Source organism: Rhipicephalus microplus, chromosome X (genome assembly GCF_043290135.1).
Source record: "Rhipicephalus microplus isolate Deutch F79 chromosome X, USDA_Rmic, whole genome shotgun sequence".
NCBI classification, from domain to species: Eukaryota; Metazoa; Arthropoda; class Arachnida; order Ixodida; family Ixodidae; genus Rhipicephalus; species Rhipicephalus microplus.
Genome location: NC_134710.1, coordinates 358,871,801 through 358,898,794, shown reverse-complemented (window position 1 = coordinate 358,898,794; position 26,994 = coordinate 358,871,801). Strand labels below are relative to the sequence as shown.

The window sequence follows — 26,994 nt, the reverse complement described above, 5'->3', positions numbered from 1 at the left end:
TGTAATGCTCTTCTGCTCACGCTGGCTTTACCGCAGTGCTTTTTTCATGCTGTGAAGCTTGATCATAGTTTAGTATTTATCCTTTTGTTTGCCTGAAACGGACGTGCCAAGATGCATATTTGGCCTGAGCAGTCGCAAATGCTTATATTTGTTTGATGCACAAGTGGCCTGTGCATGCGTTCATTTCGTACGTATCATGTAATGCTCTTCTGCTCACGCTGGCTTTACGGCAGTGCTTGCGCGATGCAGTGAAGCTTAATCATCTTTTGGTAATTGTCTTTTTGTCTCCCTGAAACGGACGTGCCAAGATGCATATTTGGCCTGAGCAGTCGCAAATGCTTATATTTGTTTGATGCACAAGTGGCCTGTGCATGCGTTCATTTCGTACGTATCATGTAATGCTCTTCTGCTCACGCTGGCTTTACGGCAGTGCTTTCGCGATGCAGTGAAGCTTAATCATTTTTTGGTAATTGTCTTTTTGTCTCCCTGAAACGGACGTGCCAAGATGTATATTTGGCCTGAGCAGTCGCAAATGCTTATATTTGTTTGATGCACAAGTGGCCTGTGCATGCGTTCATTTCGTATCATGTAATGCTCTTCTGCTCACGCTGGCTTTACCGCAGTGCTTTTACAAGGCAGTGAAGCTTGAACATACTTGCTTTTACGTGTATTGCGACTTATCAAAGTTTTGTAATAGCTCAACTGTTGACGCTAGAAGTGATGCATTCTATGTGAAAGTTTTATACTTAACTTCGGGGATTCATGTTTTCATGTTACAATATATCAGTAAGGTCGAGTTGGAAACTATGCATTCTTGGGAAACGCCCACGAACACGACGGAGACACGAGATTAGAAAGACTCAGTACTTCGCCTTTGTCTTGTGCCTCCGTCGTTTTCACGTTCATTTTCAAAATATCTATCAAAATCCTGACAACGCTGTTTCACTGCCAGCAACCTTTGGCGTGCAAGAAAGGGAGCTAAATTTTCTTTCAGCCTGTAAACCAAGCAATCGCGGCTACTCGATGTGCGATAAATAAAAGACCAAAATTAAGAATGACCAGCTGATATTGATAACAGGTGCTCATAGCAGCACTTTTTTGCTGTGCACTTGAATTCCTGTCTTATGTAATGTTATGGTCCGTGAGTACACAATGACACTACTACAACCAAGAAAAATTTTACTAACATTTATTTGTAAAATAACTGCTACAAAATAGAATTCTGATCCCCTTCTTAGTAGTTGCATAATTTAGCTGGAAGAAGACGGCATCATCCAACTTCCTGACGACTTGACAACAGGGTGAGTCCACAATGTACTGGACCTGTACAAAATGAAGAAAACAGACGAAAAAAACAACAGATAAATCAAAGAGTTTAAAAAATGGCACCTGAAACTTTCAACTTGCCCACCACAGCAGTGAAAAGACTCCTGTTGTCATATGTATTTTCTGCCTGTTGGTCCGCGGGCACAAGTGCCAGTCTTGTTTATTAATAGAAGCTGCTTAGCATCACTTCATTGCAAGACTTTTCTCTATCCGCCACCGAGAAAGCGCTCTGTAGCGGTCAGGCTCCGCCTAGAGACTTGTGGCAGTGTGACGTTAATGTGGGCAATATATACACAGACTTTGGTTGCTTAATTTGTAGCAAACTCATTGTGAACAAATTTCATAGTTGAATTCATAAAATATTTGAATGTATTATAACACTAAAATGCTGAGGCTTTAGAACATTACAAACTCAGCCTGCCTACATTAACAATCCCGGTGCCACAGGCATGCAAGAACTGCTTGCATAATCATGAATCAACTAAACCATTTTGATATATTGACAGGTTTTCAAAAATTACTTTTTGAAAATTTGATATTCATATTTTTCTCCTAAAGGGCAAGTTACTGTTGCTGAAAAGAAAAAAAAGCAAATCATATACAATATCTGATACTTGTTTTTTGCAGTTTACAGCTGCACATGGTAAAAGGCTGCATGCATGAGTGTTTGTTGTGTGCCATTCATGGTATTATTTCCGAAATCCTTATTCAGTTGACATTTAGTGATCAGCCTATAAATTTTCTTGTTTTTTATTTTTCATTCCGTGCATTAGATATGAATATATTTTAGTTCAGGAAAATTTGCTCAACGAAGGGAAGTTTTTCTACTTTTGGCAAAAAAACAAAACAAAGCAAGAACTAGTTCTAGAACTTTTATGAAAGAGACAGGTTTGAGGTTTGACGTGATGAGAAGTCAATAAAGAAGGAATGCCACAGAAAGGATTGCCTCAACAAAGGAATTTGGTTCGTCGGGGTAACATACATTTGGCAATGTTTTTATGTACTTCTAGTTAACGCTCCACCACTAGCTTACAACAAGGGAGAAAAATAAGGTGGTGCATGTAGAAAGTTAACTCATCACATAACGTGGAAATTTGACCCAGAACAAGAGAATGAACAAAGACGAGTGCTCACCTCCAACAAGATTTATCTTGAAGAGCAAACATATATACTCTTGAAATGCAAAAAATAGACAAATCATTCAAAAAGCCCACAACTGCCATGCATGAAAACCTTACATCCTCAGGAAAGACAATTCGTTCTGACAAATTCCTAGAGAGAGAGTGAGAGAAAGTACTGATGCAGTTCAGCTCTAGTCTACAAATCTTTTTCGCCACGACAATTTCTCTTGTTTTTTTTTTTCCCAATTGTAATGGTGTCACACAAAAGTGGTTTGGAGCCACACCTGCTGCAGTGCAAGGCCAAGAAACGATTGCGACCATTCTTGAGGTTACAAGGGTGTTCATTGCAGCACCTGTGGCTGCAAAATGATTTTGCGGGACATCATTATTGCTGGAAGAAAAAACAACAAATAAAATGACAAGAGAAATTATCGAGGCAAAGAGGATTTGTAGACTAGAGCTGAACTGCATCAGCACTCTGTCTCGGGCTTTGTCAAATTGTCTTTTTTGAAAATGTAAGATATTTGCGCATGGCAGTTGTGGGCATCTTGAATGATTTGCCCGATTTTTACATTTCAGGAGTATATATGTGTTTGCTCTTCAAGATAAATCTTCTTGGAAGTGAGCACTCGTGTTTGTTCCTTCTCTTGTCCTGGGTCAAATTTTTGTGCTATGTGATCCGTTATGCATTACCAACATGCCTAACTTCATACTTTCGATCCCTGAAGTCAGTCCTTAAAGGGCCACTCACCAGGTCCCATAACAAACTGTGGAAGTTGTGTATCTAACGGAGAGCATTATACCACAAAAAGCTTTTCAATCGGTTCATTACGAGCTGACAAAAAAGTTTCTTCTTTTTTTAACAGCAGGAAACAAGGATGAAAGGAGGCAAGCTCAAAACCCTTGCCACTCCCCCGTGTAGCCTTCACAAGCCAAATCTCTTTCCTACCCTCTCCAGCATCCAACCAAGAGGTCACGTGCACATGACGTGCTCAAACAAGCCCAACCCTCGAGCGCGCGAGCAGTGTTGTTTTGTTGACCAGCATTGTATTGTGTCTACTGCCTGTTTTTGCGACATTGTTTGGAAACGCTGGCTTTGATGCGGTTGAAAAGATGAGCATAATGAGTGCTCGAATGCGCTGGACCATTAATTTCTTTTCCAGGACAGGCGTCTGCTTGATGCAGTAACCGCGGAGACACAAACGCATGCGAAACGCCAGCACATTAGCTCGGCATCTCGTTGCAATTCACGGGGAAAAAAATGAAAAAGACAAACACATTCTCCTATTGCGTCTCAATATGTATCCCAAGTTTTATTAATCTCTTCAAGCAACAAATTGCATTAACTACGCATGTCACGTTAAATAATTTCCGCCATGTCACGTGCCACTGTTGGCAGCGTCAGAGCACAGTCGTATACATAGAGGACCAACGTCGCTGCACTGCTGTGTATGTAGGGCGATTCATACGTGCACATCATAACCTCCTTTTCTGGGGGCGCGACCCAAAAAAAAGGGGGAGAAGCGTTCGTTTTGAAATTTGACTCATTTCCGCGTCGCATAGAGTTGCAATGTTTGGCAGACGTGACCATAAACTCCCGATGTACGCATTGCACTTGTCAGCTCAAAATCGCCAAACCCGGTGAGTGGCCCTTTAAAGAAAAGCAAAAATTAGAGGAGGAGACATGAAGAATGCTTAGAAATTTTGCCATATGTCTACACCAAAATGGAATGCTATTATTAATTAGAAGAATGTATCTTTTCCTTGGCAACCAGCAAACATGACTGAGAACACACGAATACTTTTTTGTCCAAGTTAGCTGCTAAAGAGCCGAGACAAGCTCCGTGAAATCCTCTTGAACAACTTGCACAAGTAATGTCCAATACTACCCCACTATATTGTGGTTGCCGGCAGACACAATGTAACTTGTAAATACTATCTCTTGGCTGTACACGAGCAGCCATGGAGTTTATGAGGGGAAAGTCTTCGATCATACCATTCTGTATGCACTGCAGCAAATGTTTGCGTAGCATAACTTGGTTAAGGTTCAAAGTTTCTGGTTTTCTGCCTGACGCTATATAATACATGTTGGCAATTGCAAACAAGCCACAGTCAAGTGTGTTGCACTGGTTTTGTGCCTTCATTGTTTGAATGGTTAATGTTGGCGATTGTAATTTTAGAATATGACAGATTTGCCTAACAGCGTCAGGAGGGGTATCTTGATCAATTGAATCATATATGAAGACTGTGTTTTTGTCCGCACCAACATTTGTTACTGTAAGCCAATGATAGGGGTTCTGAACATGCAAGATTTGAACGAAAGGGCCTTTGATTTGAGTGAATTGTAAACATCGGCCCAGTAAGACATCTTGAAAGCCGACACAAGTAGGATACTTTTTCTGAATTAAATACTGTGAGACATTGATTATGCTATCTGATATGGAGGTGCCCTGTACCAGAACATTTAAATCTGCATCTGAAAGAGAATACCGTTTGTAGACATTTAGCATGTCTACTTTAACAGTTGCAAGGCCTACCTTTTTTATTTGATTTGGGAAAAATTTACGCTTGACAGCTCTCACTTTTTTTGGCCACCCCCTTCTTGCTTTAACTAAAGGTACCACAAGTTTTGTACTGTTAGAATGCCCAAGATAACTTGTGGCAGTAGTTTGTGCTAACTGAGCTGGTGCAGCCTTTATGGCTGCTGAAGTTTGGTTACGAGGAAATGTGGTTAAATTTCTGAAGAAAGCCTCGCAGGACGAAAGTTTTTCCATTAACTCCTTCTCATCACAATTAGATAATACGTTAGCCACGGTTTTTGTCATTTCGCAAAGACTCCTATAAGCATAAGTATACTTCTCTTGTGCAGTGTCAAGCTTCACACAGGGTGGTGACTGAATGCTGCTTGTTACCACTGGTGTGGCACTAGTGGTTGTGCAGCTGTCACTCAGGAAATGATCCTTGCACCACCTGTCTGGTATGCAAGCCTTGTCGAAAAGATCTTGCTTAGTAAAGTCACGCACTGCTAAAATATGTGCACAAGGCAGAGTGTACTGGTCATAAAAAGCACATGTGCAAGAAGCCAAGCACAATGAAACACTGTACTGTGATCTTGGTGAAACTACAACATAAGAATTAGGAGTAGAAGTGACTTGATAACTTACATTTTTAAACTTCTCATACTGCTCTAGTACTTTACTTGTAGCCTCAGAAGTGCAATTACGGGACAATTCTAGCTGAAATGGGTCATTGAAATCATTTATGTTTAGGTTCAGCTTCATTTCTTTAAGCTTAGAGAACTGTAGAGATAAAGAATCATTATCAATGTAACCTACCAATGCTTCTATTGCTTGAACCAAATGCATGCTTGAAGAGAGATAATTTTTAATCTTTTGATTGTGGCACTCAATGCGATTATTAGTATTATTACCAAATGTAGGAAGGGCTTGCCGATATGCATGTACCCACATTTCCTTACACAAGTGCCAGTTATGCATATAGTAAGAAATGAAATCTGTGCAAGTCATAGCTTGGAGGTTAGCAAGCTTATCGAAGTAGTCTCGCTCAGTGGGGGAATAAACTAAGCTTTTTAAGAGAGGAAGCAACTGATCACGTTGCTGTCTAGCTTTTTCATTAACCTTTTGCTGGAAACAATGCAACACATGCCACGTACACAAAAGTATGTTAGAATTAGGAAGAATACTGGTTAAAATGCGCAGTTCATTGAGATCTTTATCAATCATCACTACTTTGCAAGCAGACACAACAAATGGTTTGAAATCTACAAACTTTGTGAACATGGGCTCAACAATTTCAGTCGTCTCATTTCGTAAGAAGGCATAACACACAGGTCTACCACGAACACGACCATCTTGAACTAATATAGAGTAAAGAATATAACCCTCAATATTCACTTTATACGTTCCATCAATAAATAGAATCTCTGGATACTTTTCCAAAATCTCACGCATGTGCGTTGTTTGAAGAAGTATGAATTGCAGGTTATTATTTTGATTCATTTCATAGTGAATAACCCAGTTTGGATTATTTTTTAGCAAGGTCTCTACCTTCTCTAAAACCATTTCACCATGAGCCTGCTCATTGCGGATAGGAATAGAAAATCGTTGCTTGTAATTATTAATGTCCTTTGTAGTTAACTTCTTACCAGTTTTTTGCTCGACCAAGTTTTTAAAATCCTTTGCGCCAATATTACATTTAGCTAAGTCAAAGAATTCTTCTTTTTCTCCATAATTCAGGAGCCTCTTCTGAGGATACAAATCATAATATTCTGTGGGATGGTTATGCTTAGCTTGTAGTTTAGTTATCTTGTAGTGCAGAGTAGGCGATTTACATAGGCTTACCGATACTGTCGTTTCACAGCCAGTACCATTGTAAGCTTGCTTTGGTCGCTTTCCTATCCCCCTGGGCTTTATTGTGCGACCGTGAATGCAGCTATATTTAATCCTAATATACTCAAAGTCCTTACCTTCTGATGTGAATGGACTTTTATTACTCTTATTTATCATGACTACATGCCTGCCCTCCCTGCACCACTCATCAAAGCTTTTCTTAAAAGAAGGAAAGTTATCAAATGTTGCATTTAAATAAACTTTGCTACCCCCACCATATAGTGTATTTACTGGGTTATTGAGGACAGTTGGGTTGGCACCAGTGTTTACACAAATAGCCTGGGCACCAGGGCTGGCAGGCCTGCTTCTGGATGTCAAAGCAGCCTCACAATACTTGTACTGCACAGCTGCAGTGCACCCAGCTTCCATAGGGTCACCAGCCTCTGTGCCAGGATCGCGCTCAATTCGCATGCAATCCCGAGTCAGTGCTGGTAGATGGCTTTTGCAGACAGAAACCTCGTTCACAGCGTCATTCGTGACAGATTCACAGTGAGTCGCGGAACTAACTGAGCAGTCTTTCAACTGCTTGCTAGGAACACGCTGCACCTTTTTAAAACTATCACGAATGACGTTGTGCGAGACACTGGCTCGTCCTTCAGGCTTTCTACCACAGACAGCGGAAGAAGCAGACAATCTGTTTCTGGCTCACAACTGCTGTCATAGGTGAAGTGGACCTGATGGACTTGGCAGCTGTCACAGCAAGAACTTTGCCTTCACTGTCTGCACACAGTTTAGAGCTCTGTTCTTGCTTGTGCAGTGCCGCAGCCTTCCGCCGGCTCTTCTTTGACTGCACCAGTTTCCACTCACTGTCGCCACACTGGCCGACAGCCTGTGGCACAGCTGCTTTTCCAGCACTGGCCTCCTCTTCCCCCACAGAAGAGCGCACAAGAGCACTCTCATGCTCCTGTGAGGCTCTCCTTATTTTCCTGTCACAAGTGGTGCTTGCACCTCGACTAGGGATCATTGGCTGAATAGGCCTCTCCCCAGTGTTTCCCTTGCATGGTACACTTGTGCCATGGAAAATGGGGGAAGGCAGGCTGTCCCAGGTCCACCAAGCCTTGCTTCCCTTGCAGCGAACGCGGACACCGCCAACGAGCGTAAAGCCAATACCATGAATGGTACTGGCCAGTTGGTCAGTGTCGTGTCTCTGCATGAGAGCACTGCTGGCTTTCCAGACAGGAGCTGGTGCAGCGGAAGGTCCACCTACTGCTGGAGAATATTGAACTGCATGCATACCAAGTGCTGGAAAATCGACTTCCAAGTTGATGGAAAAGTGCTCCTGCCGAGCCCACCCACTCCATGCAGATGCCTTGGACTCCTTGTAGGACTGTTGGATGTGTCTCCTCTCTAGATGGGTGGACAAGGCACAGGCCTCACGGTGCAGGAAGTCTGCCAGCACCTTGTTGCCAAGCCGGCTGGGGTGGACACCATCCCTGCTCAGGAATCCAGGCCAGCTGTCCACAAGACTATCCAGGATAGCGAAGCCCCTCTCCAGGCAAAGCTGTGCGAGTGCGGCATTCACATTCCTGTAGTGGTCATTCAAATGACAAACATCACACAACTGTTCTTCCCCTTAGCGGTACCGATTCTGCCCCCGAGGAAGAATGGCAGAAAAAGCTACATGCAACGTGGGATTGCTTTCGATGATTCCCTGAGCGAGCTGGCGATATTTGTCCATGCACATGTTGACACTGTCAACAGTGTTGTTCGTGCCAACATGTACAATGACAACATCAAAACTGGCCAGCTTGTCAGCAATCATTGAGAGCAAGTGCTCAATCCTTATTCCTCTGTGTGCGGCAACGCTAACAGACAAGCCACGGCGCGATGGGAAATACTGGTCGACGTATTTCACCATTGAATCGCCCGCTACTAACACACGCGTCATGTTGCGCACACTTTCAATTCAGAATTACACCATGAAAAAAAAAAAAGAAACAAGAAAGTGAATATTTAATCTAAAACACGGCTGTCAACTACGCAAATGCACTACGACACAGATACGAAGCACGTTAACACGGATGGCCAAAGAAAGGGCCACGCACAGATACTGCTAAATCAGCCTATACGCGAAAAATCACAAAAATACGTATTGGGATGGATATAAACAACGTTAGTAAATATAAAATAGCAGTGAAAATAAGCGGTTGAGCTTAGATGAAGATGATGTTCGAGGCTTGCGAATATGTAGCAGAACAAGGCCTGTAGACAGCTCGCAGAAGCAGCAACCAGCCGTACTCCAGCAGCAGCAGCAGCAAGTGAGCGTCTGCTGGCCAGCTGAGCCACGTTCCGATTCGGTAAATTCGAACAACGCGCTAAATCGGAAACGACGTATGTCATGACAATTTTTGTGACGTCACTTTCGTGCGGCGCAGAAGCCGTCCTTGTGTGGGGATGGCTACAGCACCGCGCGGCGCAGCAGCCATTGCCTTTTTTTTTATACGTGTATTCATGAATGTTACGTATTCACCTGCAAGCAGCCCTGTGCTCCCGCAGCCTACGCTTCGGCTATAGTGAACTAGATATCTATTCACAGTACCTCGGCTAACCGCGCCGCACGCCAGCCATGCGAAAAAAGCACTACTTCTGGCCGCCATGGTTAAGGCCATCTCCACATTGCTCGCATGCTGTGCGGATAGCCGAAGCTACAGTGTATTTCTAGACACTGTACCGAAGCGTAGGTGGTAGCACAGGGTCGCTCGGAGGTGAATACCACGTATAACCTCCTTTGGTTGTGACCATTTTCCCTTGCGGCCTTTTTCCCTTCCTTCATGGTTGTGACTTGGCCTCTGAGCTTTTGTAATATGACCTCCAAGATAGCAACAGGCTTCTGTTTAAATTGCATAATAAAAGCAGAAAATTATATAATAATAAATACTTACTTTTATGCATACTGAAACAAATGCTTCATGCTGTCACGTCACACAAATTTATCAAAATTTAGCTGTGCTTGAACGGCAACCCATCGCCACCAACAACCAGCACACATTGCAATGGCGGCCCTCAGTGCGCAGTTTGCCCGGTATGCGTCTTTAGCAAAATGTTTATTGCCGCCTTCTACGTACACTAATATTCACGCCGCAAAACTGAGCTCATTCGCTCGCGCAGGACCTCAATGGAAGTATGGGAAACTACGTTTCCTGGCCGTGGCAGGAATTGCCTGCGGCGCCGTCGGTCACGCTTACATGCGAAGCGTGGAACCGAGAAAGGATGCGATCGGCGATATGTTGTCGCCCCTGAACATAAAAAATATAAGCAATCCTGGGACAAGAATCTCGCGTGTCGTAAGTACAGCTTTAATGATGTAAATGTGCACATGCGTTTGCTCGATGACAGACGTGTTGATGCGAGTACCGACTTCTTGGCGTAGCCATGTTCATTCATTCTCCGAATGCCCTTGAATTTTTCTATCGTTCGATTGTCGTAGATGCTAGCCACCCGTGTTTGCATTGCCCGCGGGGCACGAATGCGCAGCTTGATTGTCTTCGCTGTACCCCATGCGTGGTAGATGCGTCTTAGAAGTCTAGCATTGTTCTGTTTTCTTCCTTAGGTAAACGGGCCGACTGAAAAAACTGGCCTCAAGATAACAATCTATCAGTACCAAACGTGCCCATTCTGCTGCAAAGTCCGGGCTTTCTTAGATTTCTATGGCATCCCCTACAATGTCATCGAAGTGGATCCTGTGCTCCGTCAGCAGCTCAAGTTTTCCGACTACAAGAAAGTGCCGATCTTGCTCGTAGAAGAAGCTGATAACTGCTGGGTTTGTAATTACTGCATTCACTTATTGCTTTATTTTGCAGAAATTGTGTTATTACTGTTATTACGTAGAATTCACGATTGAACCCTAAGGTTTATTACCTTGTCTCTTCTTCCCGTGCAGCAAATTAACGACTCCACGGCTATCATCAGTCTGCTGCAGAGCTACCTCCGTGACGTAAAGGCTGGCTTCAGGAAATACCTCTGTCTGTACGACCCAGTCAAGGTTCAGGATGCCTCCGGGAAAGAGACGCTAGAAGTGTTTAACAAGTACTTTCTGATGTTGGAAGATGGTCCTACTGACGGAAAATCTTTCGACGCCATTAAGTGAGTGTGTGGTTCACATAGCCAGCAATGTTATTTTCAGCATAACATGATTTTTTTTCGTTATGGATTTAACAATGCTGAAGCATTATTTACAACATCTTTCCGTCTGTAACTCAGTTCGTAGAAATGTATGGTCCATAACAAGTGCCACCTTTGTAATGTGAGCAGCCACATTCGGTTCTTGGTTTGGTCTCGTGCAGGGAGGAGGTGACGTGGCGCATGTGGGCAGATGATGTGCTGGTCCATGTACTCTCTCCAAATGTCTACCGCACATGGCCAGAGGCTTTGCAGGCCTTCAGATACTTCTCAAAAGTTGGCGAATGGGAGAAAAACTTCCCTTCATGGGAGCGCCTTCTGGTTGTTTATGTAGGTGCCACAGCGATGTACTTTGTGGCAAAGAGGCTCAAAAAAAGGTGATTTCATTATTTTTATTGTTGTTATTACTATTATTATGTATCACAGACTGCTAAAGGGTTCAAGCATATCATGATAAAGTATTCATGGAACTCTATGTACTTAAAGAAGTAGCAGATAAACGATGGTAATGAAATGAGAAGGGAAGTAACAGTGGCATTGGAAATGTGACATATATTGTTTTCTAAGCAGCTATTTTCATTTGTGTAAAATCTGAGGTGAATTTGCGAGCAACATTGTGCAACTTCATCAGTTTCACAAATTGCATGAAGTTGCATCCACCTTGTAGGCAAAGGTGTTAACTATAAATCAAGTTTCACTGCTGTCTACTGGCCAAGGAGTACCGAAATCATCAAGCTCAACACTGTTATCGGTGATGAGTTTTTTGTGGAAATATTTGGCGTCAGGGTAATTATAGCGAACTGTTTCCTATTGTCTTGTTTGTTTTGTTGTCCCAATTTTATGACACTCTGCCTTGACAAGGAATAGAAAAGATGAATGTGCTGCCCTCACAGAAGTTAGGTATATTCCTGACAAAAAATAAGTCCACATATAACAGTGATCGGGCCCAGGGGTCAGGATTTGATGTTTTAGAAAAATAGAATGCACTGTATTTGGCTCTTCATTAAATAACTTCTCTAACAGCATAATTTTTTGTCTGTAATTTAGCTAGTGTGTTTCAGAACAGGCAATCTACTGCACTGCCTTCCCTTTAGATTCTCTTTATACCGGCTGTTCCAAAATTATCTTTCCTACTTTGATCATGATAAGCCAGAAATGGGGATGTAAAGAAGTGCAGTTTGCAGCATGTTTTCACACACCTAAGGCGTGTTGCCTTTTAACAGACCTCAGTGTGTGTGCCATCTCTAGCGTGCAGGATATTTATACAATACTTCAGTTCTGCTCGCATCTGACCTGGCATGTCGTTTCAGTTGTGCTCGCGTCTGGCCTAGAATGTTGAAGCGCTGTGCCAGTGCAAGATCACACTTCCTGCAGGTCTTCTGCCGTGGTATTCTTGTGAACCACACCCTGGAATGGTTGGCATTGAACGAAACATTAGACGTGCGTTAAGATCATGCTACAAACTGCTTCTTTTTATTTATCCCAATTTCTGCCTTATATGCAATTGAATTGGGTACAGTAATTTTCAAGCACCCTGCATTTGTGAACACTAGCATTGTGTCATAACTAGTGCAGTAAAGTGCCGAAACAAATATCCACCAGCCACTTTATTTTTCTGCCTAAGTAGTGTCAATAAATTATCTCTGTAGTCTGCATACAAAGTGGTTCATTCAGTTACGAAAAGGTGCTTAAGACAGCTTGTAAATGCAGTGCACCTGGCTAGACTGTGACTTTTCAGCAGTGGCAGGTGATGTAACAGTACACACCTGTCACTCAGGTTTTGTAAAGTAAAGGTGCATGTTTGAAAGTGTGTTGAGTGCCGCCTTCTTTCAGACATAACTTGAAAGACGACGTCAGGGAAAGCTTTCGGGATGCTTGTCGTGCATGGACAAAGGCACTAGGCAAAGAACAGAAATTTCATGGGGGCAGCCTTCCGAACCTTGCTGACCTGGTAAGCAACACTTGACATTACATCATAGGCACTGAATATTAATTGCACCGCAAACCTGTATGTCTTTCTAGAGAAAAAAATGTGTGTCATTATGCAGAAAGTGCACTGTAGGTAGACTCCTTCAGTATTGTTAAATCATAAAAAAAATCTACAAAAAAATAATCCTGCAATTACCAAACTTTACCCTGATGTGCACTTCTAATATGTCAGACCAATTTGTTTTAACTTGTTGGTCAGATGGTAGCATGCTTGCAGTTTAAAATGCTAATAAAAACTGACATAAGAAACATTACCATTTCTTTCACATTAAGCTAGCAAGCCACTTGCAATAGTAATTTGATGCACATTGCTTGAATAAGCAGCTTCCCATAACATCTGGGCTGTTAGACAGCAACAGGCGCGTAGGCAGAATTTTTTTCTTTGGGGGGGGGGGCACGTGCCTGGCGTCCTACTTCCTGGTTACACCTCTGGACAGCAGTAACAAAAGCACGATTCACTCTTGTTCATGGACACACAGAGCTCTTACAATTACTATTAATTGACTTGTGAGGGATCTACAGATTCTGGTATATGTTGCCTAAGACATGGCATTTTTCATTCGGTTTAGTTTTTTGAGCTTCACTGTTTGAGCTTCAACAATTTAAGGCCTTCAGTAGGCTTGTGCTAATAGTGAATTCTAGGTTCGAAGCGAATGGTAATTTTGGTCTAATGATTTCGAATTGAATATTATATATCACATCATAAAAAGGAACATGGAACAATTTGTCATGACCAAACTAACCTGCATATATTGAAAATTGAAACAAAGCTTGTGAAAATGCCTTTTTTTTTTTCATTCAAAGGAACTGGAAAAAACTTTGAATAGCAGTAGAATTCGAGTTTCAGCAAAAGGGAGAACCTGTAAAATATGTTAGATTTTAAAATTTACTATATTTAGGTCATATAAGCCAGTGTAACAAAATTTTAAACTTCAAAAAATTATGAATTGATGTCAGAGTATGTTAAAGGGACACTAAAGAGCAAAACTATTTTTAGTGTGCTAGTAAAGTACAATTTCAAAAGCACCACTCTTGCTGAGACAAGACGCTTGGTAAGTGAGAAAACGCGCAAAAAGAAAATGCGGGTGGCAATGCCATCTTGAGATTCCTGCACCAAACACAGTGACGTGAGAAATTTTGAAGGCGTCTACTAGGTCTTACATAGCATCCAATCGATAAAAATGAAGTACATTGTAATCTGCGAGTGCCATAGACTTAGCTTATGAAGTTTCAGAAAATTTCATCGAGCCAATGCCCCGAAAATACCAAAAATACTTTTTGAAATTTCTTACATAACGTATGGAGATTTTGGCACGAAATTTAAAAACAAGTTTGAACTTTGATTTTCTTCATCTATAATGAACTAATGATAGGAAAACATATTGCATTAAAGTTCTCAGAGTGCAGTTTGTCGATATTGTTACGAGCAACTTCTTTCATAATCTATTTACAACGCACAGACCTCGACGAGCAAGATGGCGCCAGTTCAGCATCAATCAGAAACTCACTTCGTCTTCCTGTTTCATGGAGCCGCGTTTAGCGGCTGTTATGTATCATAACTCCCGGAGGTAGAAGCACCGTCCTGGTGCTAAATCTATGCAGATGATGTCGAGGGGGGGTAATAGCACTTTAGCCGAGCGACTGAATGGTGTCGCTCGGAGCTGCTAATGACTTTATTGGATCGGAACAATCTCATACGTGACGTCTGTCACTTGGCGAATGTTACGGAATGGTCCAGTGTAGGGCGACAACAGTTTCTCAGACAGTCCTACACGCCGAGTGGGTGACCAAAGGAGCACGAGAGAACCCGGGGAAAAGTGCACGTCTCTATGGTGAGCATTGTAGAGCTGTCGTTGGTGCGCCTGTAAGGCCTGTAGACGATTACCAGCGACTTGGCGCGCATGGTCGGCCCGGGCGATGGCTTCCCCGGCATAGTCAGTGGCCGCAGGTAGCAAAGTATCTAAGGGTCCCAGCCACATAGGAGATAAAAGGGCGAATAGTCGGCAGTGTTGTGACGGGATGAATTGTAGGCGAATGTCACATACGTCAAATGAATGTCCCAATCCTGGTGATCTGGCGCAACGTACCATAATTACTCGAATCTAATGCGCACCTTTTTTCCGGTTAAGCGAGTTCATAAATCGCATGCACGTTAGAATTGAGTACGAACAAAAAAATTACGGTCAATCTATTGCAATCGGCAAATCCAAAATGGCCGCCCCCTAAGTGCGTCGGCATGGCGCGTCGGCCATTTCTGCCTATGTGTTTCCCATGTGCGGCACTTCGTACGTGTGCTGAAAAGTTCATCATCTAGTAGTGCATTAGCATCGACGGCGTGGAAGGGCCGACTCCAAAAACTCGAGTGCACCACGATGCCGCTTTTAAAAGAAAAGTCATCGCGTGTGTAGAAACGGATGGAAATCGGGCCGCATCGCGGTCGTTCGAAGTTCCCAAAACGTGCGTGCGGGACCGGCGAAAACAAAAGCAGAAGATTGTCGACAGCAAAGCTTCACGCAAAGGCTTCAGTGGACCACAGCAGGGTCGGTTTCCGCAAATTAAAGAGCTGCTCGGTGAGTATGTGCTTGTGGAGCGAGCTGCACAGCGGCCCGTGACGACAGAACTGCTCCAAGTGCGGGCTATGCAATTAGTCTTAGAAAAGGGTCTAATGCGGAGCCAGTTTAAAGCGAGCAGGTGCTGGCTAACTAACTTTATGAAGAGGAAAGGCTTTTCCCTCCGAAGGGGAACATGCATATGCAAAAAGTTTTGCGGAGAAGTACGATGAAAAGCTTGACAGTTTTCAGAGGTTCGTCCTAAACTTGCGGCGCAACAACGGCTACCTGCTCGGGCAAATCGGGAATGCCGATCAGACGTCTCTTTACTTCGACATGCCTGGCACATCAACCGTCGAGAAGGGGGCGAAGCAAGTTCGCGTGCTGACATCGGTCCACGGTAAAACTACAGTGATGGCAATGCTCTGTTACATGTCAGATGGGCACAAGCTTCGTCCGTACCTCATATTTAAATGGAAGACGCTCCCGAAAGGAGTAGTTTTTTCGAGTCGTGTGATCGTGCGGGCCAGCGAAAAAAATGGGTGCGCGTTGCAATCGATGTCTTACTTTTTTTTTTTTTTCGCGGTGGAAATCGGGTGCGCATTACAATCGAGGACGCGGTAGAATCGAGTAAATACGGTATTTGGCAAGCATATTGGTTAGAGTCCTGTTGAGGTGCTCCGTGAGGCCATTTGACTGGGGATGGTACGAAGTAGTAAATTTGTGCTTGGTATGGCAAGACCTCAGGATTTCGTGAACGACAGCTGATAAGAACGTGCGGCCACGGTCGGTGAGAAGTTGGCGGGGAGCACCGTGCACTAATATTATGTCGTACAGCAGAAAGTCTGCAACGCCGGTAGCACAACTGGTCGGGAGTGCTCTTGTGATTGAGTACCGCGTCACAACAGCAATCAATTTATTTCCAGCTGTGGAGAGTGGAAAAGGGCCCAACAGGTCGAGACCAACTCGAAAGAAAGGTTCAGTGGGAACGTCAATTGGCTGAAGATAGACAACTGGGAGGGCAGACGGCGTTTTGCAACGCTGGCAGGGCTCACAAGCGGCGACATAGCATCGAACAGAGCGGGCAAGTCTAGGCAAAAAAAACTGACGTCATACCCAATCGTATGTGCAAGAAACGCCCAAATGGCCCGTCATGGGAGCGTCATGAAGTTGGTGCAGGACAGTGGAAGGCAGGTGCGCTGGGATGACAGGAAGTAAGTCTGATTTGAAGGCATCAAGGTTACGGCGGTATAGGATCCCGTCTTTCACCAAAAACATTCGTAGCAACGGGTCGCGAGGCGTTGACTCCAGTTTGTCAATGATGGCTTGTAAAGAAGCATCTCGACGTTGCTCTTCGCCAATGTTCAGCAGCTGCGACACGGAAAAAACGTCCGCGATAGCGTCAGTATCGGCTGCTTCGTCCACAGGGTAGCAGGATAAACAATCCGCATCCTGATCCGCCCTGTTTTATGCATTGCAGAGAACGTGTATTCTTGAAAGTGTAGGGCCCAACGAGCGAGACATCCTGTGGGGTCCTTCAGGGAGGCTAGCCAGCAGAGCGTGTGATGATCCGTGACAACACAGAATGAGCGCCCATACAGGTATGAACGAAACTTGGCGACTGCCCATACAAGGGCGAGGCACTCGCGCTCCGTGATAGAATAGTTTTGCTCGGCCGGAGATAGCAGTCGACCTGTGTTGGCTATAACACGGTCGTGTCCTCGCTGCTGCAATAGCACAGCTCCTATGCCGTGTCCACTGGCGTCCGTGTGAACCTCGGTTGGGGCTGATGGATCAAAGTGAGCCAAGATTGGTGGCGTTGTAAGCAGGGTCATAAGTTGGGAAAACGATGACGCTTGGTCATGGCCCCAGATAAACGAGGCGTCTTTCTTCAAAAGGTCTGTGAGGGGGCGTGCAATGGTAGCAAAGTCCCTAACGAAGCACCTGAAATAGGAGCACAACCCCACAAAACTGCGGACATCCTTTGTGGTCCTCGGAACAGAAAAGTTTGTGACAGTGCAAATTTTCTCTGAGTCTGGACGCACGCCTTGGGCATCGGCAAGGTGAACGAGCACGGAAATTTGGTAACTAGCGAAGTGGCACTTGGAGGCGTTAAGCTGGAGTCCGGCTCGACGAAAACGTCCAGAATAGCTAACAAACGATCAAGATGTAAGTTGAATGTGGGCGAAAAGACAATAATATTGTCAAGGTAACACTAGCAGGCGGACCATTTCAACCCTTGGAGCAACGAGTCCATCATTCTTTCAAATATGGCTGGCGCATTGCAGAGACCAAAGGGCATCACCTTAAACTGATAAAGACCATCAGGAGTGATGAATGCGGTCTTCTCCCGGTCCATCTCGTCGACGGCTATCTGCCAATAGCCTGATCGAAGGTCAATTGTTGAAAAATAAGTAGCACCGTACAGGCAGTAGAGGGCGTCCTCGATGCGAGGCAAAGGATAAACGCCTTTTCTTGTAATTTTGTTAAGGTGACGGTAATTGACACAAAAGTGCGATGTTCCCTCTTTCTTTTTAACAGGAACGACTGGAGAAGTCCAGGGGCTGCATGAAGGCTCGATAATGTTTTTTGCAAGCATTTTCCCCGACTTCCTGTTGTATTATTGCACGCTCCGACGCAGAAACACGGTAGGGACGTCGGTGAATAGGAGTCGCATGGCCAGTATTGATGCGATGGGTGACAATGATCGTTTCGCTTAAAGACTTACTGGCAAAGTCGAAAATGCTATGATAGCCCTCAAGAACGTGGCGAAGCGCTGCAGCTTGCTCATATGTGAGGTCCAATGAAACCATTCGCTCGATGACGGCGCCCCAAGAACGTGATGGAGTGGAACCACTGACTGAGCTGCAGCAATCGTCAACTCTGAAGGGCTCGACATGGTCGTCTTGGAGAGCGGTAATTTTGGCCAGGGAGATACCCTGTGGTAGAGCTTGGGTGGTGAGTGAGAAGTTGACCAGTGGAAGGAAGGTACGGTTTCTCGTAATCGTCAGAATCATATGCGGCACCGCAACCCCATGCGAAAGCATCACGGCAGGAATCGAGGCCACCATCTAATCACTGTCAGGTACTGGCGGCGTGAAGAATAAGTCGACATGTGTGACAGAGTTAGGTGGGAGGCGCGTGAAATCAATGCAGCAGAGGCTGGTTTACGGTGGGCTGGTCGGGTCGGAAAAGAGAGGTAAATCGAGATGGAGAGAGCCAGCTAAACAGTCAATGAGGGCAGAGTGCGTGGCTAGAAAATTCATACCAAGAATGAGTTCATGAGGGCAATGTTCGATAACGGCGAAAAAAACGACAGTGCTTCTCTCCCCAATAGAAACTCGCGCAGAGCACATGTCAAGAATTGCGGCAGTTTCTCCATCGGCGACTTGTACAGCTCGGTTGAGTGCGGGCGTGACAACTTCTTTAAGTCGGCGGCGAAGGTTAGCGCTCATAAAGGACCCATGCACACCAGTATCTATCAACGCGCTGACACGAACATTGTCGACAGTAGCATCCAAAAGGTTCCGGTTCGTCGTTAACGTTACACGAGGATTTCTTACGAAGGTCATCAATGCAGCTCCACCTCCACAAGCTGCAAGGCCTAGTTTTCCGGTCGGAAGTGCTGCGAATAGGCCCGGGAGGCAGCACGGCTTTGTGGGGGCGACCGGGACTGACGACGAGCAGGGGACAGTGCCCAGTCATAGCGAGGTCTGCTCAGAGGTGCTGCAGGAGCAGAAAATGTGGTGGTCGGCATTGATGCAGAAAGTGATGGGGACGACTGGCGGATAGAAGTGGCGTGAGAGTGAGGTGCATAATGTGACGGTGCCCAGCGGTTGCGGCTGTGACGAGCGATATGACCAACACGTCGACAGTTAAAACATATGGGCCTGTCATCAAGGGTACGCCGTTCGGACGCATTGTGTTGTATGCGAGGAGCAGAAGGGGGACGATAAAAAGGCTCAGCAGAGTATACGGCAGGAACAGGATGTAGGCCGACATTCGATAGCTCTTGACGAATGACTGCTTGTATCAAAGAGATCGTAGTCGGGGAAGGCGCAGGCGTCGGGAATGGTGTGGCTACCGGTTGTGCTGCCTCGACCTCTCGATGAATGATGCGTGTGAGGTTGTCACATCGAGGGGCTTGGTGGAAGGCATCGGCACACGAAAAGCCGCTGTGTTCGGAAGGCGCACGATGCTTTGGGCTACGTGGCGGGCTTTGCCTTGTTCGAGACGTCGACATTCTTTAGGGATAGTGTCGATGCTCGAGACGTTGTTAAAAACCAGCAGGTTGAAAGCATAGTCGGCAATGCCTTTCAAGACGTGGTCAACTTTTTCGTCTTCTGACATGCACTGGTCGGCCTTGGAACAAAGGGCCATGACGTCAAGAATGTAGGAGACATATGATTTGGTAGAAGACTGGGCTTGTGTGGCAAGAGCCTTCTTCGCAGCGAGCTGACAACCACCCAAATTGCCGAACAGTTCGCGGATCTTTTCTTTGAAGAGATCCCAGCTCATTATGTCGGCTTCGGGGCTTTCAAACCATGTTCGGGGAGTGCCGTCCATGTAGAAAAGCACGCTGGCGAGCATGAGCGTGGGATCCCAGCGGTGAGTAGCACTGACGCGCTCGTACCGGTTCAGCCAAGTGTCTAGATCAAGCATACCATCACCAGAGAAAGTGCCGGGATCTCGAAGGTGCGGGAGTGTGACGTAGGTAGTGGCTTGGGCTGATGAGAGAGGCGTAGAGGAAGTACCAGCAGTCGAAGGGTCGCCAATGTTGCGACTGCTGCGCGTCTCCATCGAGGTATGGGGGTCGTCCACCTCCATCAATAATTTTACGAGTAACTTCTTTAATAATCTATTTACAACACACAGAACTCGACTAGCAAGATAGTGTCAGTTCAGCATAAATCAAAAACTCACTTCGTCTTCCTCTTTCATGCAGTCGCGTTTAGCGGCTGTTATGTATCAATATAAACCAAGTCATTGTTTCTATTTAGTGTCCCTTTATTTTAACTTCGTAGTGGGGCTTCTCTTTTTTTTTTTTTTAGATTTGTGTTTTCATGGCTTGGCACCTCTTCACTACAGTGAAACCACTTTTACAGGAAGTAACATGTAGAGCTGGGCGCCGCCACTGCTGCTCGTTTTTGCTCATGCCGTTCGCCCCGCCCCCGAAGTTCCGTGAGAGAACACACCGTCGCCGGAAAGTAAATTGCGCCGCGCCGCCGTTTGTCTTATTTTTACCCGAGCGGGAAATCTGGGCATAAGATACATCGCTTCCCCTTCTTTTATGCGGGTTCGAAATTTCTGAGAGCGGCATTTGCGTTGTATTGACTGTTCTCTTGTTTCCGTGTTTGCATGCCCTGTCTATACAAGGACCCTGAAACAGCTTCAAAAGATACACAGTCGAGCGTGGTATTTTTTCCTGGCATTTCTCGTTATTTCGGCACCTTCGCGATGCCAGAACAGTGATTCACATGAAAAGATTAGGGCAAATGCTCTAAAACGGTCCACATACGAGAAATATCAGTTATAAATTGTTTTCTACCCTGCTTTGCCTTGCATTCACCACCCGCCACCCCCATTCTTCCTCGCAGAATTATAATGCGTGATGAACTAGTGATTTCACTGCATTTTGTTCGTTTTCGATTGGGCTACTGAAATTAAGAGTGTAGCTGAGAAGTTTGAAATCGTGGTAGGCTCAACTCTTACTGCTCTCATTGCACACATACTTTATGAATACGTAAGTGCTGGAGAGCCTGTAATGATTGTTGTAAAGAGAGTACAGTGCAGGGCTGTGTAATCGAGAAGAGAACCAATGGAAAAAGCTCCAACTTATTTCATTCTCCCAACAGAAGAATTCTTTACAGTGAAGACAATGTTGCTCTCCATAACAAAGGTCGGCCCGCTTTGACGGTTTTGTATATTTTTCTATTGCGAGAAGAATTATATGGACGCTATCTTCAGGCTTTGATCATCCCAGTCATGCGTGTATAAAGTCCAAATAAATTACTTTTGTACGCACACTGTATGTGGTTACTACAGATAAAATCTCGCGAGTTCTATAGCGAGGAACTCTGCTGAAGCATAGATGAAACAATCTGCCCATCTCCATCGCACGGAGGCACATCACTCCGTGTGCGATGCCTGCTATGGATTGCTCCTCAACCGGAAAGGAAGCACTGTTTCTGTTTTGCTGGACCAAGGAATTTGAAAGGATACCCAGGCTGCGTGGCTCGATCCGCAACTGTGAACTTTGACTAAAAGGGCGTGATCGCGAGTTCAAGCACGCACTAGCATGTTCGCTATTTCAGCAGGCATCAGCAAACGGCTCGTTTACACTTCTACACGCTATGATATGACTGTACGAACACTGCTTTTTTTCCTGGTAGCAGCCGTATTCCCATATACTAGACTTTCGGTTTCGCAAGATCAAATGAAAAAGAATGAGCTGCAGCCTAAGTTCGTTACGGGACTGCTAGCTCCTATCGCATGTTAAGTCGTCAAAGACTTTTCTGACTGTAATACTGTTTTGAAGTTGCCTCAAACTAAGCGTGTTCTACTGCAATACCTGAGATCAAAACTGTTTTGAACTTTCTTAATGTTGATGACACTTATGTACTGGACACTCTAGCCTCATCTTTCAAGGAATTTGAATTTTGTAGCGAATTTTCAATGTAGGTGCACTCCTTCTTATGTTTTGTGATAATACCTATGAAAGTATGTGCTACAGAAATATAGGAAAGAAAACGGAATACACCTCTCCTATCATAAAGATATAATTCATCTCACTTGTTGCATAAATTGCTTACGTAAGAATAATCATTATAAGTGTAATGACAATGATTCTTGAATTAAGTATTGAAAATTACACAGAAGCTAAAACCAAGAGGCTAAGAATTACTACTTTAGCAATTCCTTCACCATACTTACGAAAAAAAATCCATCTAGGTTATAGAGTTCGATTAGTCCTGCATTGTCTATACCCTCATCGTTTATTCTTGATGGCCGATTCTCTTCACATCACGAAGCTATAGCAAATGCCTTTAATAATTACTTCAAATTTGTTTTTGTTTACCGATAATGGTATCACTCGCACATTTTACTCGTGCAGCAAACTACTTGCTCTTCCTAATCTTGAATTGAGCTCCTTTGAAGTGCATAACCTAATAGTAATTTTGAAGTTATGAAACACTCTGGCCCAGATGGTATGCCAAATATACTTCTAATACGGTACTCAATAGGTGTGCTAATTATTTTACCAGAATATTTGAAACAAGTATATCTCTGCAACACTTCCCTAAGTGTGGAAATTAGCAAACGTCGTTCCCCTAAGTTCGGAAATGAGCAAATACCAAGTTATTAGTCGATCTGTTTGCTTTATGTACCAGCTCTACACTTTTGGAGCATATAATCAAGAAATACTATGTAGAATACCTAAGCGCATACAACGTATTTTCTTGATCACATTATGCCATTTGTGCTGGCTACACAGTTGCTTGAATTTGCTCATGACATTGTTGCTTCCCTTAACAACGGAAGACAGATTTATGCCATATTTATTGACTATTCTAAAGATTTTGACATAGTTTGCCATGCCAAACTTGTGGCTTCTTCACAGTTATTTTGGAGACAACAAGCTGGCTGATTGGATAACAGATTACTTGCGATTGCGCTCAAAATTTGCTACGTTTAATCACGCGAAGTCATTTGATGTACATAATACATCAGGGGTGCCCCGAGGCTCAGTGCTTGGGCCACTTTTGTTTATTATTTATATAAGTGACGTAGCCGAGATTATCAGTAACACCCGAATTAAACGTGAAATGTATGCAAAAAACTGCGTTATTCGTAAAATTATCTCTAATACTCAAGATCAAGATTCGCCGATTAGTGTATTTTTTTTTCGGTGTTCTATAATAGGAGTAAAACATGGCAATTACCTAGCAGCAAAAATAGTGTAGTCACGACTTCTTAAAATAAAAAATGACCTCGTCATTTTAAATATACTAATAATGGTGTAAGTCCAGTACGTGTCACGGAGTGGAAATACATTTGTGTAACTTGCTCAATAAACTTAAAATGGCACAGTATTTTGTAACAACACAAGATTTTCGAGAACTTTGGTATCTCCGACACGCATTAAGCAACTGGACAAACGGATGCAGACAGACAGAGCATAAGAGTTTGGTCAGACTTGAATAAGGGTTGGTTGTTTGGTGACCTCACCACAGGCATGCCATAGCTATGTAAATCTGTTAAAAAAAGCAATAAGTCTTGTATTTCGTCGCTATGACAAGCATTTCTTGTATACACTTCGAATGCGCATGCTTTATCGCCGCAGCCCCTATCGAATGGCGGCGCACTCCCAATTGTGTTATCCTCCCGCATAAATAAGTTAGTTCGAACTGGTTCCATGTTCTAGCACCCATATCCTTCGTTGCATCGTCTACACACTGTACCCAGTGGTTTGATCCTCTAAATATTCTGCCAGATAGATGAATTAGGAATTGTTTTCTTTTGTTTGTTGTTTTGTGTTTTGTTTGCGTTTTTTGTTTGTGTTTTATTTTCGTAATAAGCTTGATGTTTTCTGTGCAGACTCGGTTCTGAGCAATTGGAAAAAAGAATGGCGAGGACATTTATTTTGTTAAATTATATTTTTGAACATGCTGGACATTTGTATTTACACCTGTTATACCTTGAAACCTGAAACAGCGGTACTCATAAATGAATGACAATAAGACATGCTGCTGTCACTTTGAATGCTTTGCCCTTTTGAGGAAACAGTTTTTTTTTCAACAATCAAGGAACAAGTTCTTGAATCACTATTGAATCCACCAACTCTTGAATTGTGATCTTAGCCCTCCCCCCCTCCCTTCTCCGCACTGCGCCGCCGCTGATCCGATGGACCCCCCGCCGTTCACACGCCGCCGCCGAAGGTGTAAACACTGGTGGGCCGCCGCCAGCAATATTGGTACCAGCGCACAGGTCTACCTAGTAACATGTGGACTAATATACACTTAGATGCTTTTATGGCTTAGCACCCCTCCACTGCAGTGACACTACCTTTACAGGGGGTTTACATGTGACCTAATATACATCTATTTGTTTATTTCGAATATTTCCAAATTTTCAACAATTGAAGTTTGAATCAAAGTGAATTCAAATACAGTAATATTTGTTTGAATATTTGCAAGAGCCTAGTTTTCAGGTCTCTGCGGCATAATTGAGATGATAAATACATATGTGCACAATTAAGGTCTGCTGGTCTGCATGCTAATCTGTCATAAAGCCATAGTTGAGATAAGATCGCACAATTTTTTTGATCCAATATGCACAAATATTTTTAAGCATTTGTTTGAAGCTCAGAACTCTGTTAACTTGTACTAGTTGCCATAGGCAGGAAGGGTTGTGCACGTTTATACCGAATTATATTGGCATAGCATGCAGTCTGGTTATTTTTATCATGTTCTTGATAGTAATAAGTGACCCTAAGACACAGCTCTTGGAGCAATACAGAGCTACCTGTGCTTGATCTGTATTGCTTCACTTGTCGAGGCCTAGTGTGTTAAAATTAGACTACGTGCTTGTGCAATGTCAGGTCAATGTCTTGCCAAGTATTGCTGCATACAGTATATATTGGAATACACTAAATGATGCCTTGACACCATTATACTCTTTTTATAGAGTTGTTTGGAAAAACACGGCTTATGGTACAGTACGATCCATTGCTAGCGAGAACATGCAAGCTCAGGGTCGGCTGGCCACGTGGCACTAACTAGTGGCGAGATCTGTTAGTACAGCGCATGCGCACAGAATCGTAAGGGGAGCCCGCGCCCAGTTTCATCTGCTACTTTTCTGCCTTTGCATGTGAAAGCGTTGGAAATTGCTTTCGTATTTTTGTGCTGTAATTTATCTAGCTGTATCTCTGCCTGCTCCTTGTCGGATTTCCAGCAAGCACCAAAAATGCATGTTTTCATTTATTGCTACAGTTTTTTGCTAGCTCTCACCATTAAGCTAGTCACAATTTTCACATACTGCTCGCTGCAACAGTCTGCTTTTGATAACAGATGATTCTAATGCAGCGAACATTATATGTTTGCCTTTGGTACCATGAAATATCGGCCTATTAAGGCCGAGTTAGTATCAGTTGATTTACAGTGCAAAAACAAAAGAAAGCACAAAGGGTCATGGCTCGCTAGCACATGCCAAGTGCATGGGCAAAGAAGTAGCAGGGCATGCACCACTTTGATCAGCCAATGTGCATGCACCGCATTTGGAAATCCCGCCAGGAGTTAGCGCTCCATGGCCGCCGGCCACGCACTCATGTGTTCCCTCTAACAGTGGATCGTACTGTACATGATAACTTATGCAGGAGCAGCTATTCTTAGCCAAACTGTGTGTTTCTTCATATGCAGGCTGTTTATGGTGTGCTGAGTTCTGTGGAAGGCTGCACAGCATTTGAAGACATGCTAGCAGACACCAAAATTGGTCCTTGGTACTACAGGATGAAAGAAGCCACATCAAGCCATGCTGGGACTCTTGCTTTGAGCACTTTGGCACGCTAGTTCATAGAGTAGTTCTTAAAGTACGTTTTCTTTGCTCCAACTCATCTGCATCGACGTTGTTTTGCCGCCTTAAAAGGTGGCAGTATCTGTTAATAAATAGGTTAACTATTATGCATTGCAGCACATATTCATCTCTTATCATTTTGCACACAAGTGTACTTTGCTTGGGAAGTTAATTGCTATAGTCACGGGAAGGGAACAAACTGGGGTTACGGATATCATAGTTGAAATCAAGACGAAGAAATGTACATGGGTGGTCATTAAGGGCAACTGACTGAATTCGCAGAGAAGGCAAGCGCACGTAGGGAGAAAAAAAGTTAGGTGGGCCGGTGAGATTAAAAGTTCGCAGGTATAACGTGGCAGCAGAAAGAAGAAGACCAGGTTGATTGGAGGATCACGGTAGAGCTGTTTGCCCTGCAGTGGGCGTAGTCAGGCTGATGATGATGATGATGTAGTGTGCCTCAAAAATAGTGAAAAACTACTGATGTGGGAAAATTAACGTGTTTCATAACTGTAGGGTGTTTTTTGCGCTCAGACTGGATGAGAAAAATCATACAGCAGATGGACACAAGCGCAATGTTTCAACTGAGGGTTATTCACAATGTAGATGAAGTTTACACGTGCGTGACATGCATCTTGCAAAAAATCATAAATACTAATGATAAAAAGGAAAGAAAGGAGTTCTAATAAAGAGGTGAAGAAGAAGATTGACAGAAATGGTATGTATGGTGCACGCCAATAGAGGTGCCTATATTCACACTTTATGGGCCTCCAGCTTCTAGTTTTTTAACGACAAACACTGCTGTAGATAATCAAGCTTTTTTTTTTTGGTAAGCCTATGAAATTTAGACTGATATATGTAATTTCAACTTCGACACCATTTGGGTCGAGTGGTTGACCGCCACCGTGTCAT

The 26,994-nt window shown here is 43.9% G+C and overlaps 1 protein-coding gene and 1 long non-coding RNA gene across 2 annotated transcripts; one reads left to right on the top strand and one right to left on the bottom strand.

Moving 5' to 3' along the window:
- Positions 1 to 1,172: 1,172 nt before the first annotated feature.
- LOC142776351 (uncharacterized) lies at positions 1,173 to 8,228 on the bottom strand. The gene is made up of 2 exons (XR_012887475.1): positions 8,093 to 8,228; positions 1,173 to 1,323 (listed from the first exon to the last, which is right to left on the bottom strand). It is a non-coding gene; the product is annotated as an uncharacterized LOC142776351 (long non-coding RNA).
- Positions 8,229 to 9,832: 1,604 nt separating this feature from the next.
- On the top strand, positions 9,833 to 26,192 carry Su(P) (prostaglandin E synthase Su(P)). Its single transcript, XM_037413468.2, has 6 exons — positions 9,833 to 10,140; positions 10,407 to 10,616; positions 10,737 to 10,939; positions 11,140 to 11,352; positions 12,809 to 12,926; positions 25,932 to 26,192. The coding sequence occupies exons 1-6, from the start codon at positions 9,850 to 9,852 to the stop codon at positions 26,079 to 26,081; spliced, it is 1,185 nt and encodes a 394-aa protein (XP_037269365.1). The 5' UTR covers positions 9,833 to 9,849; the 3' UTR covers positions 26,082 to 26,192.
- Positions 26,193 to 26,994: the final 802 nt, after the last annotated feature.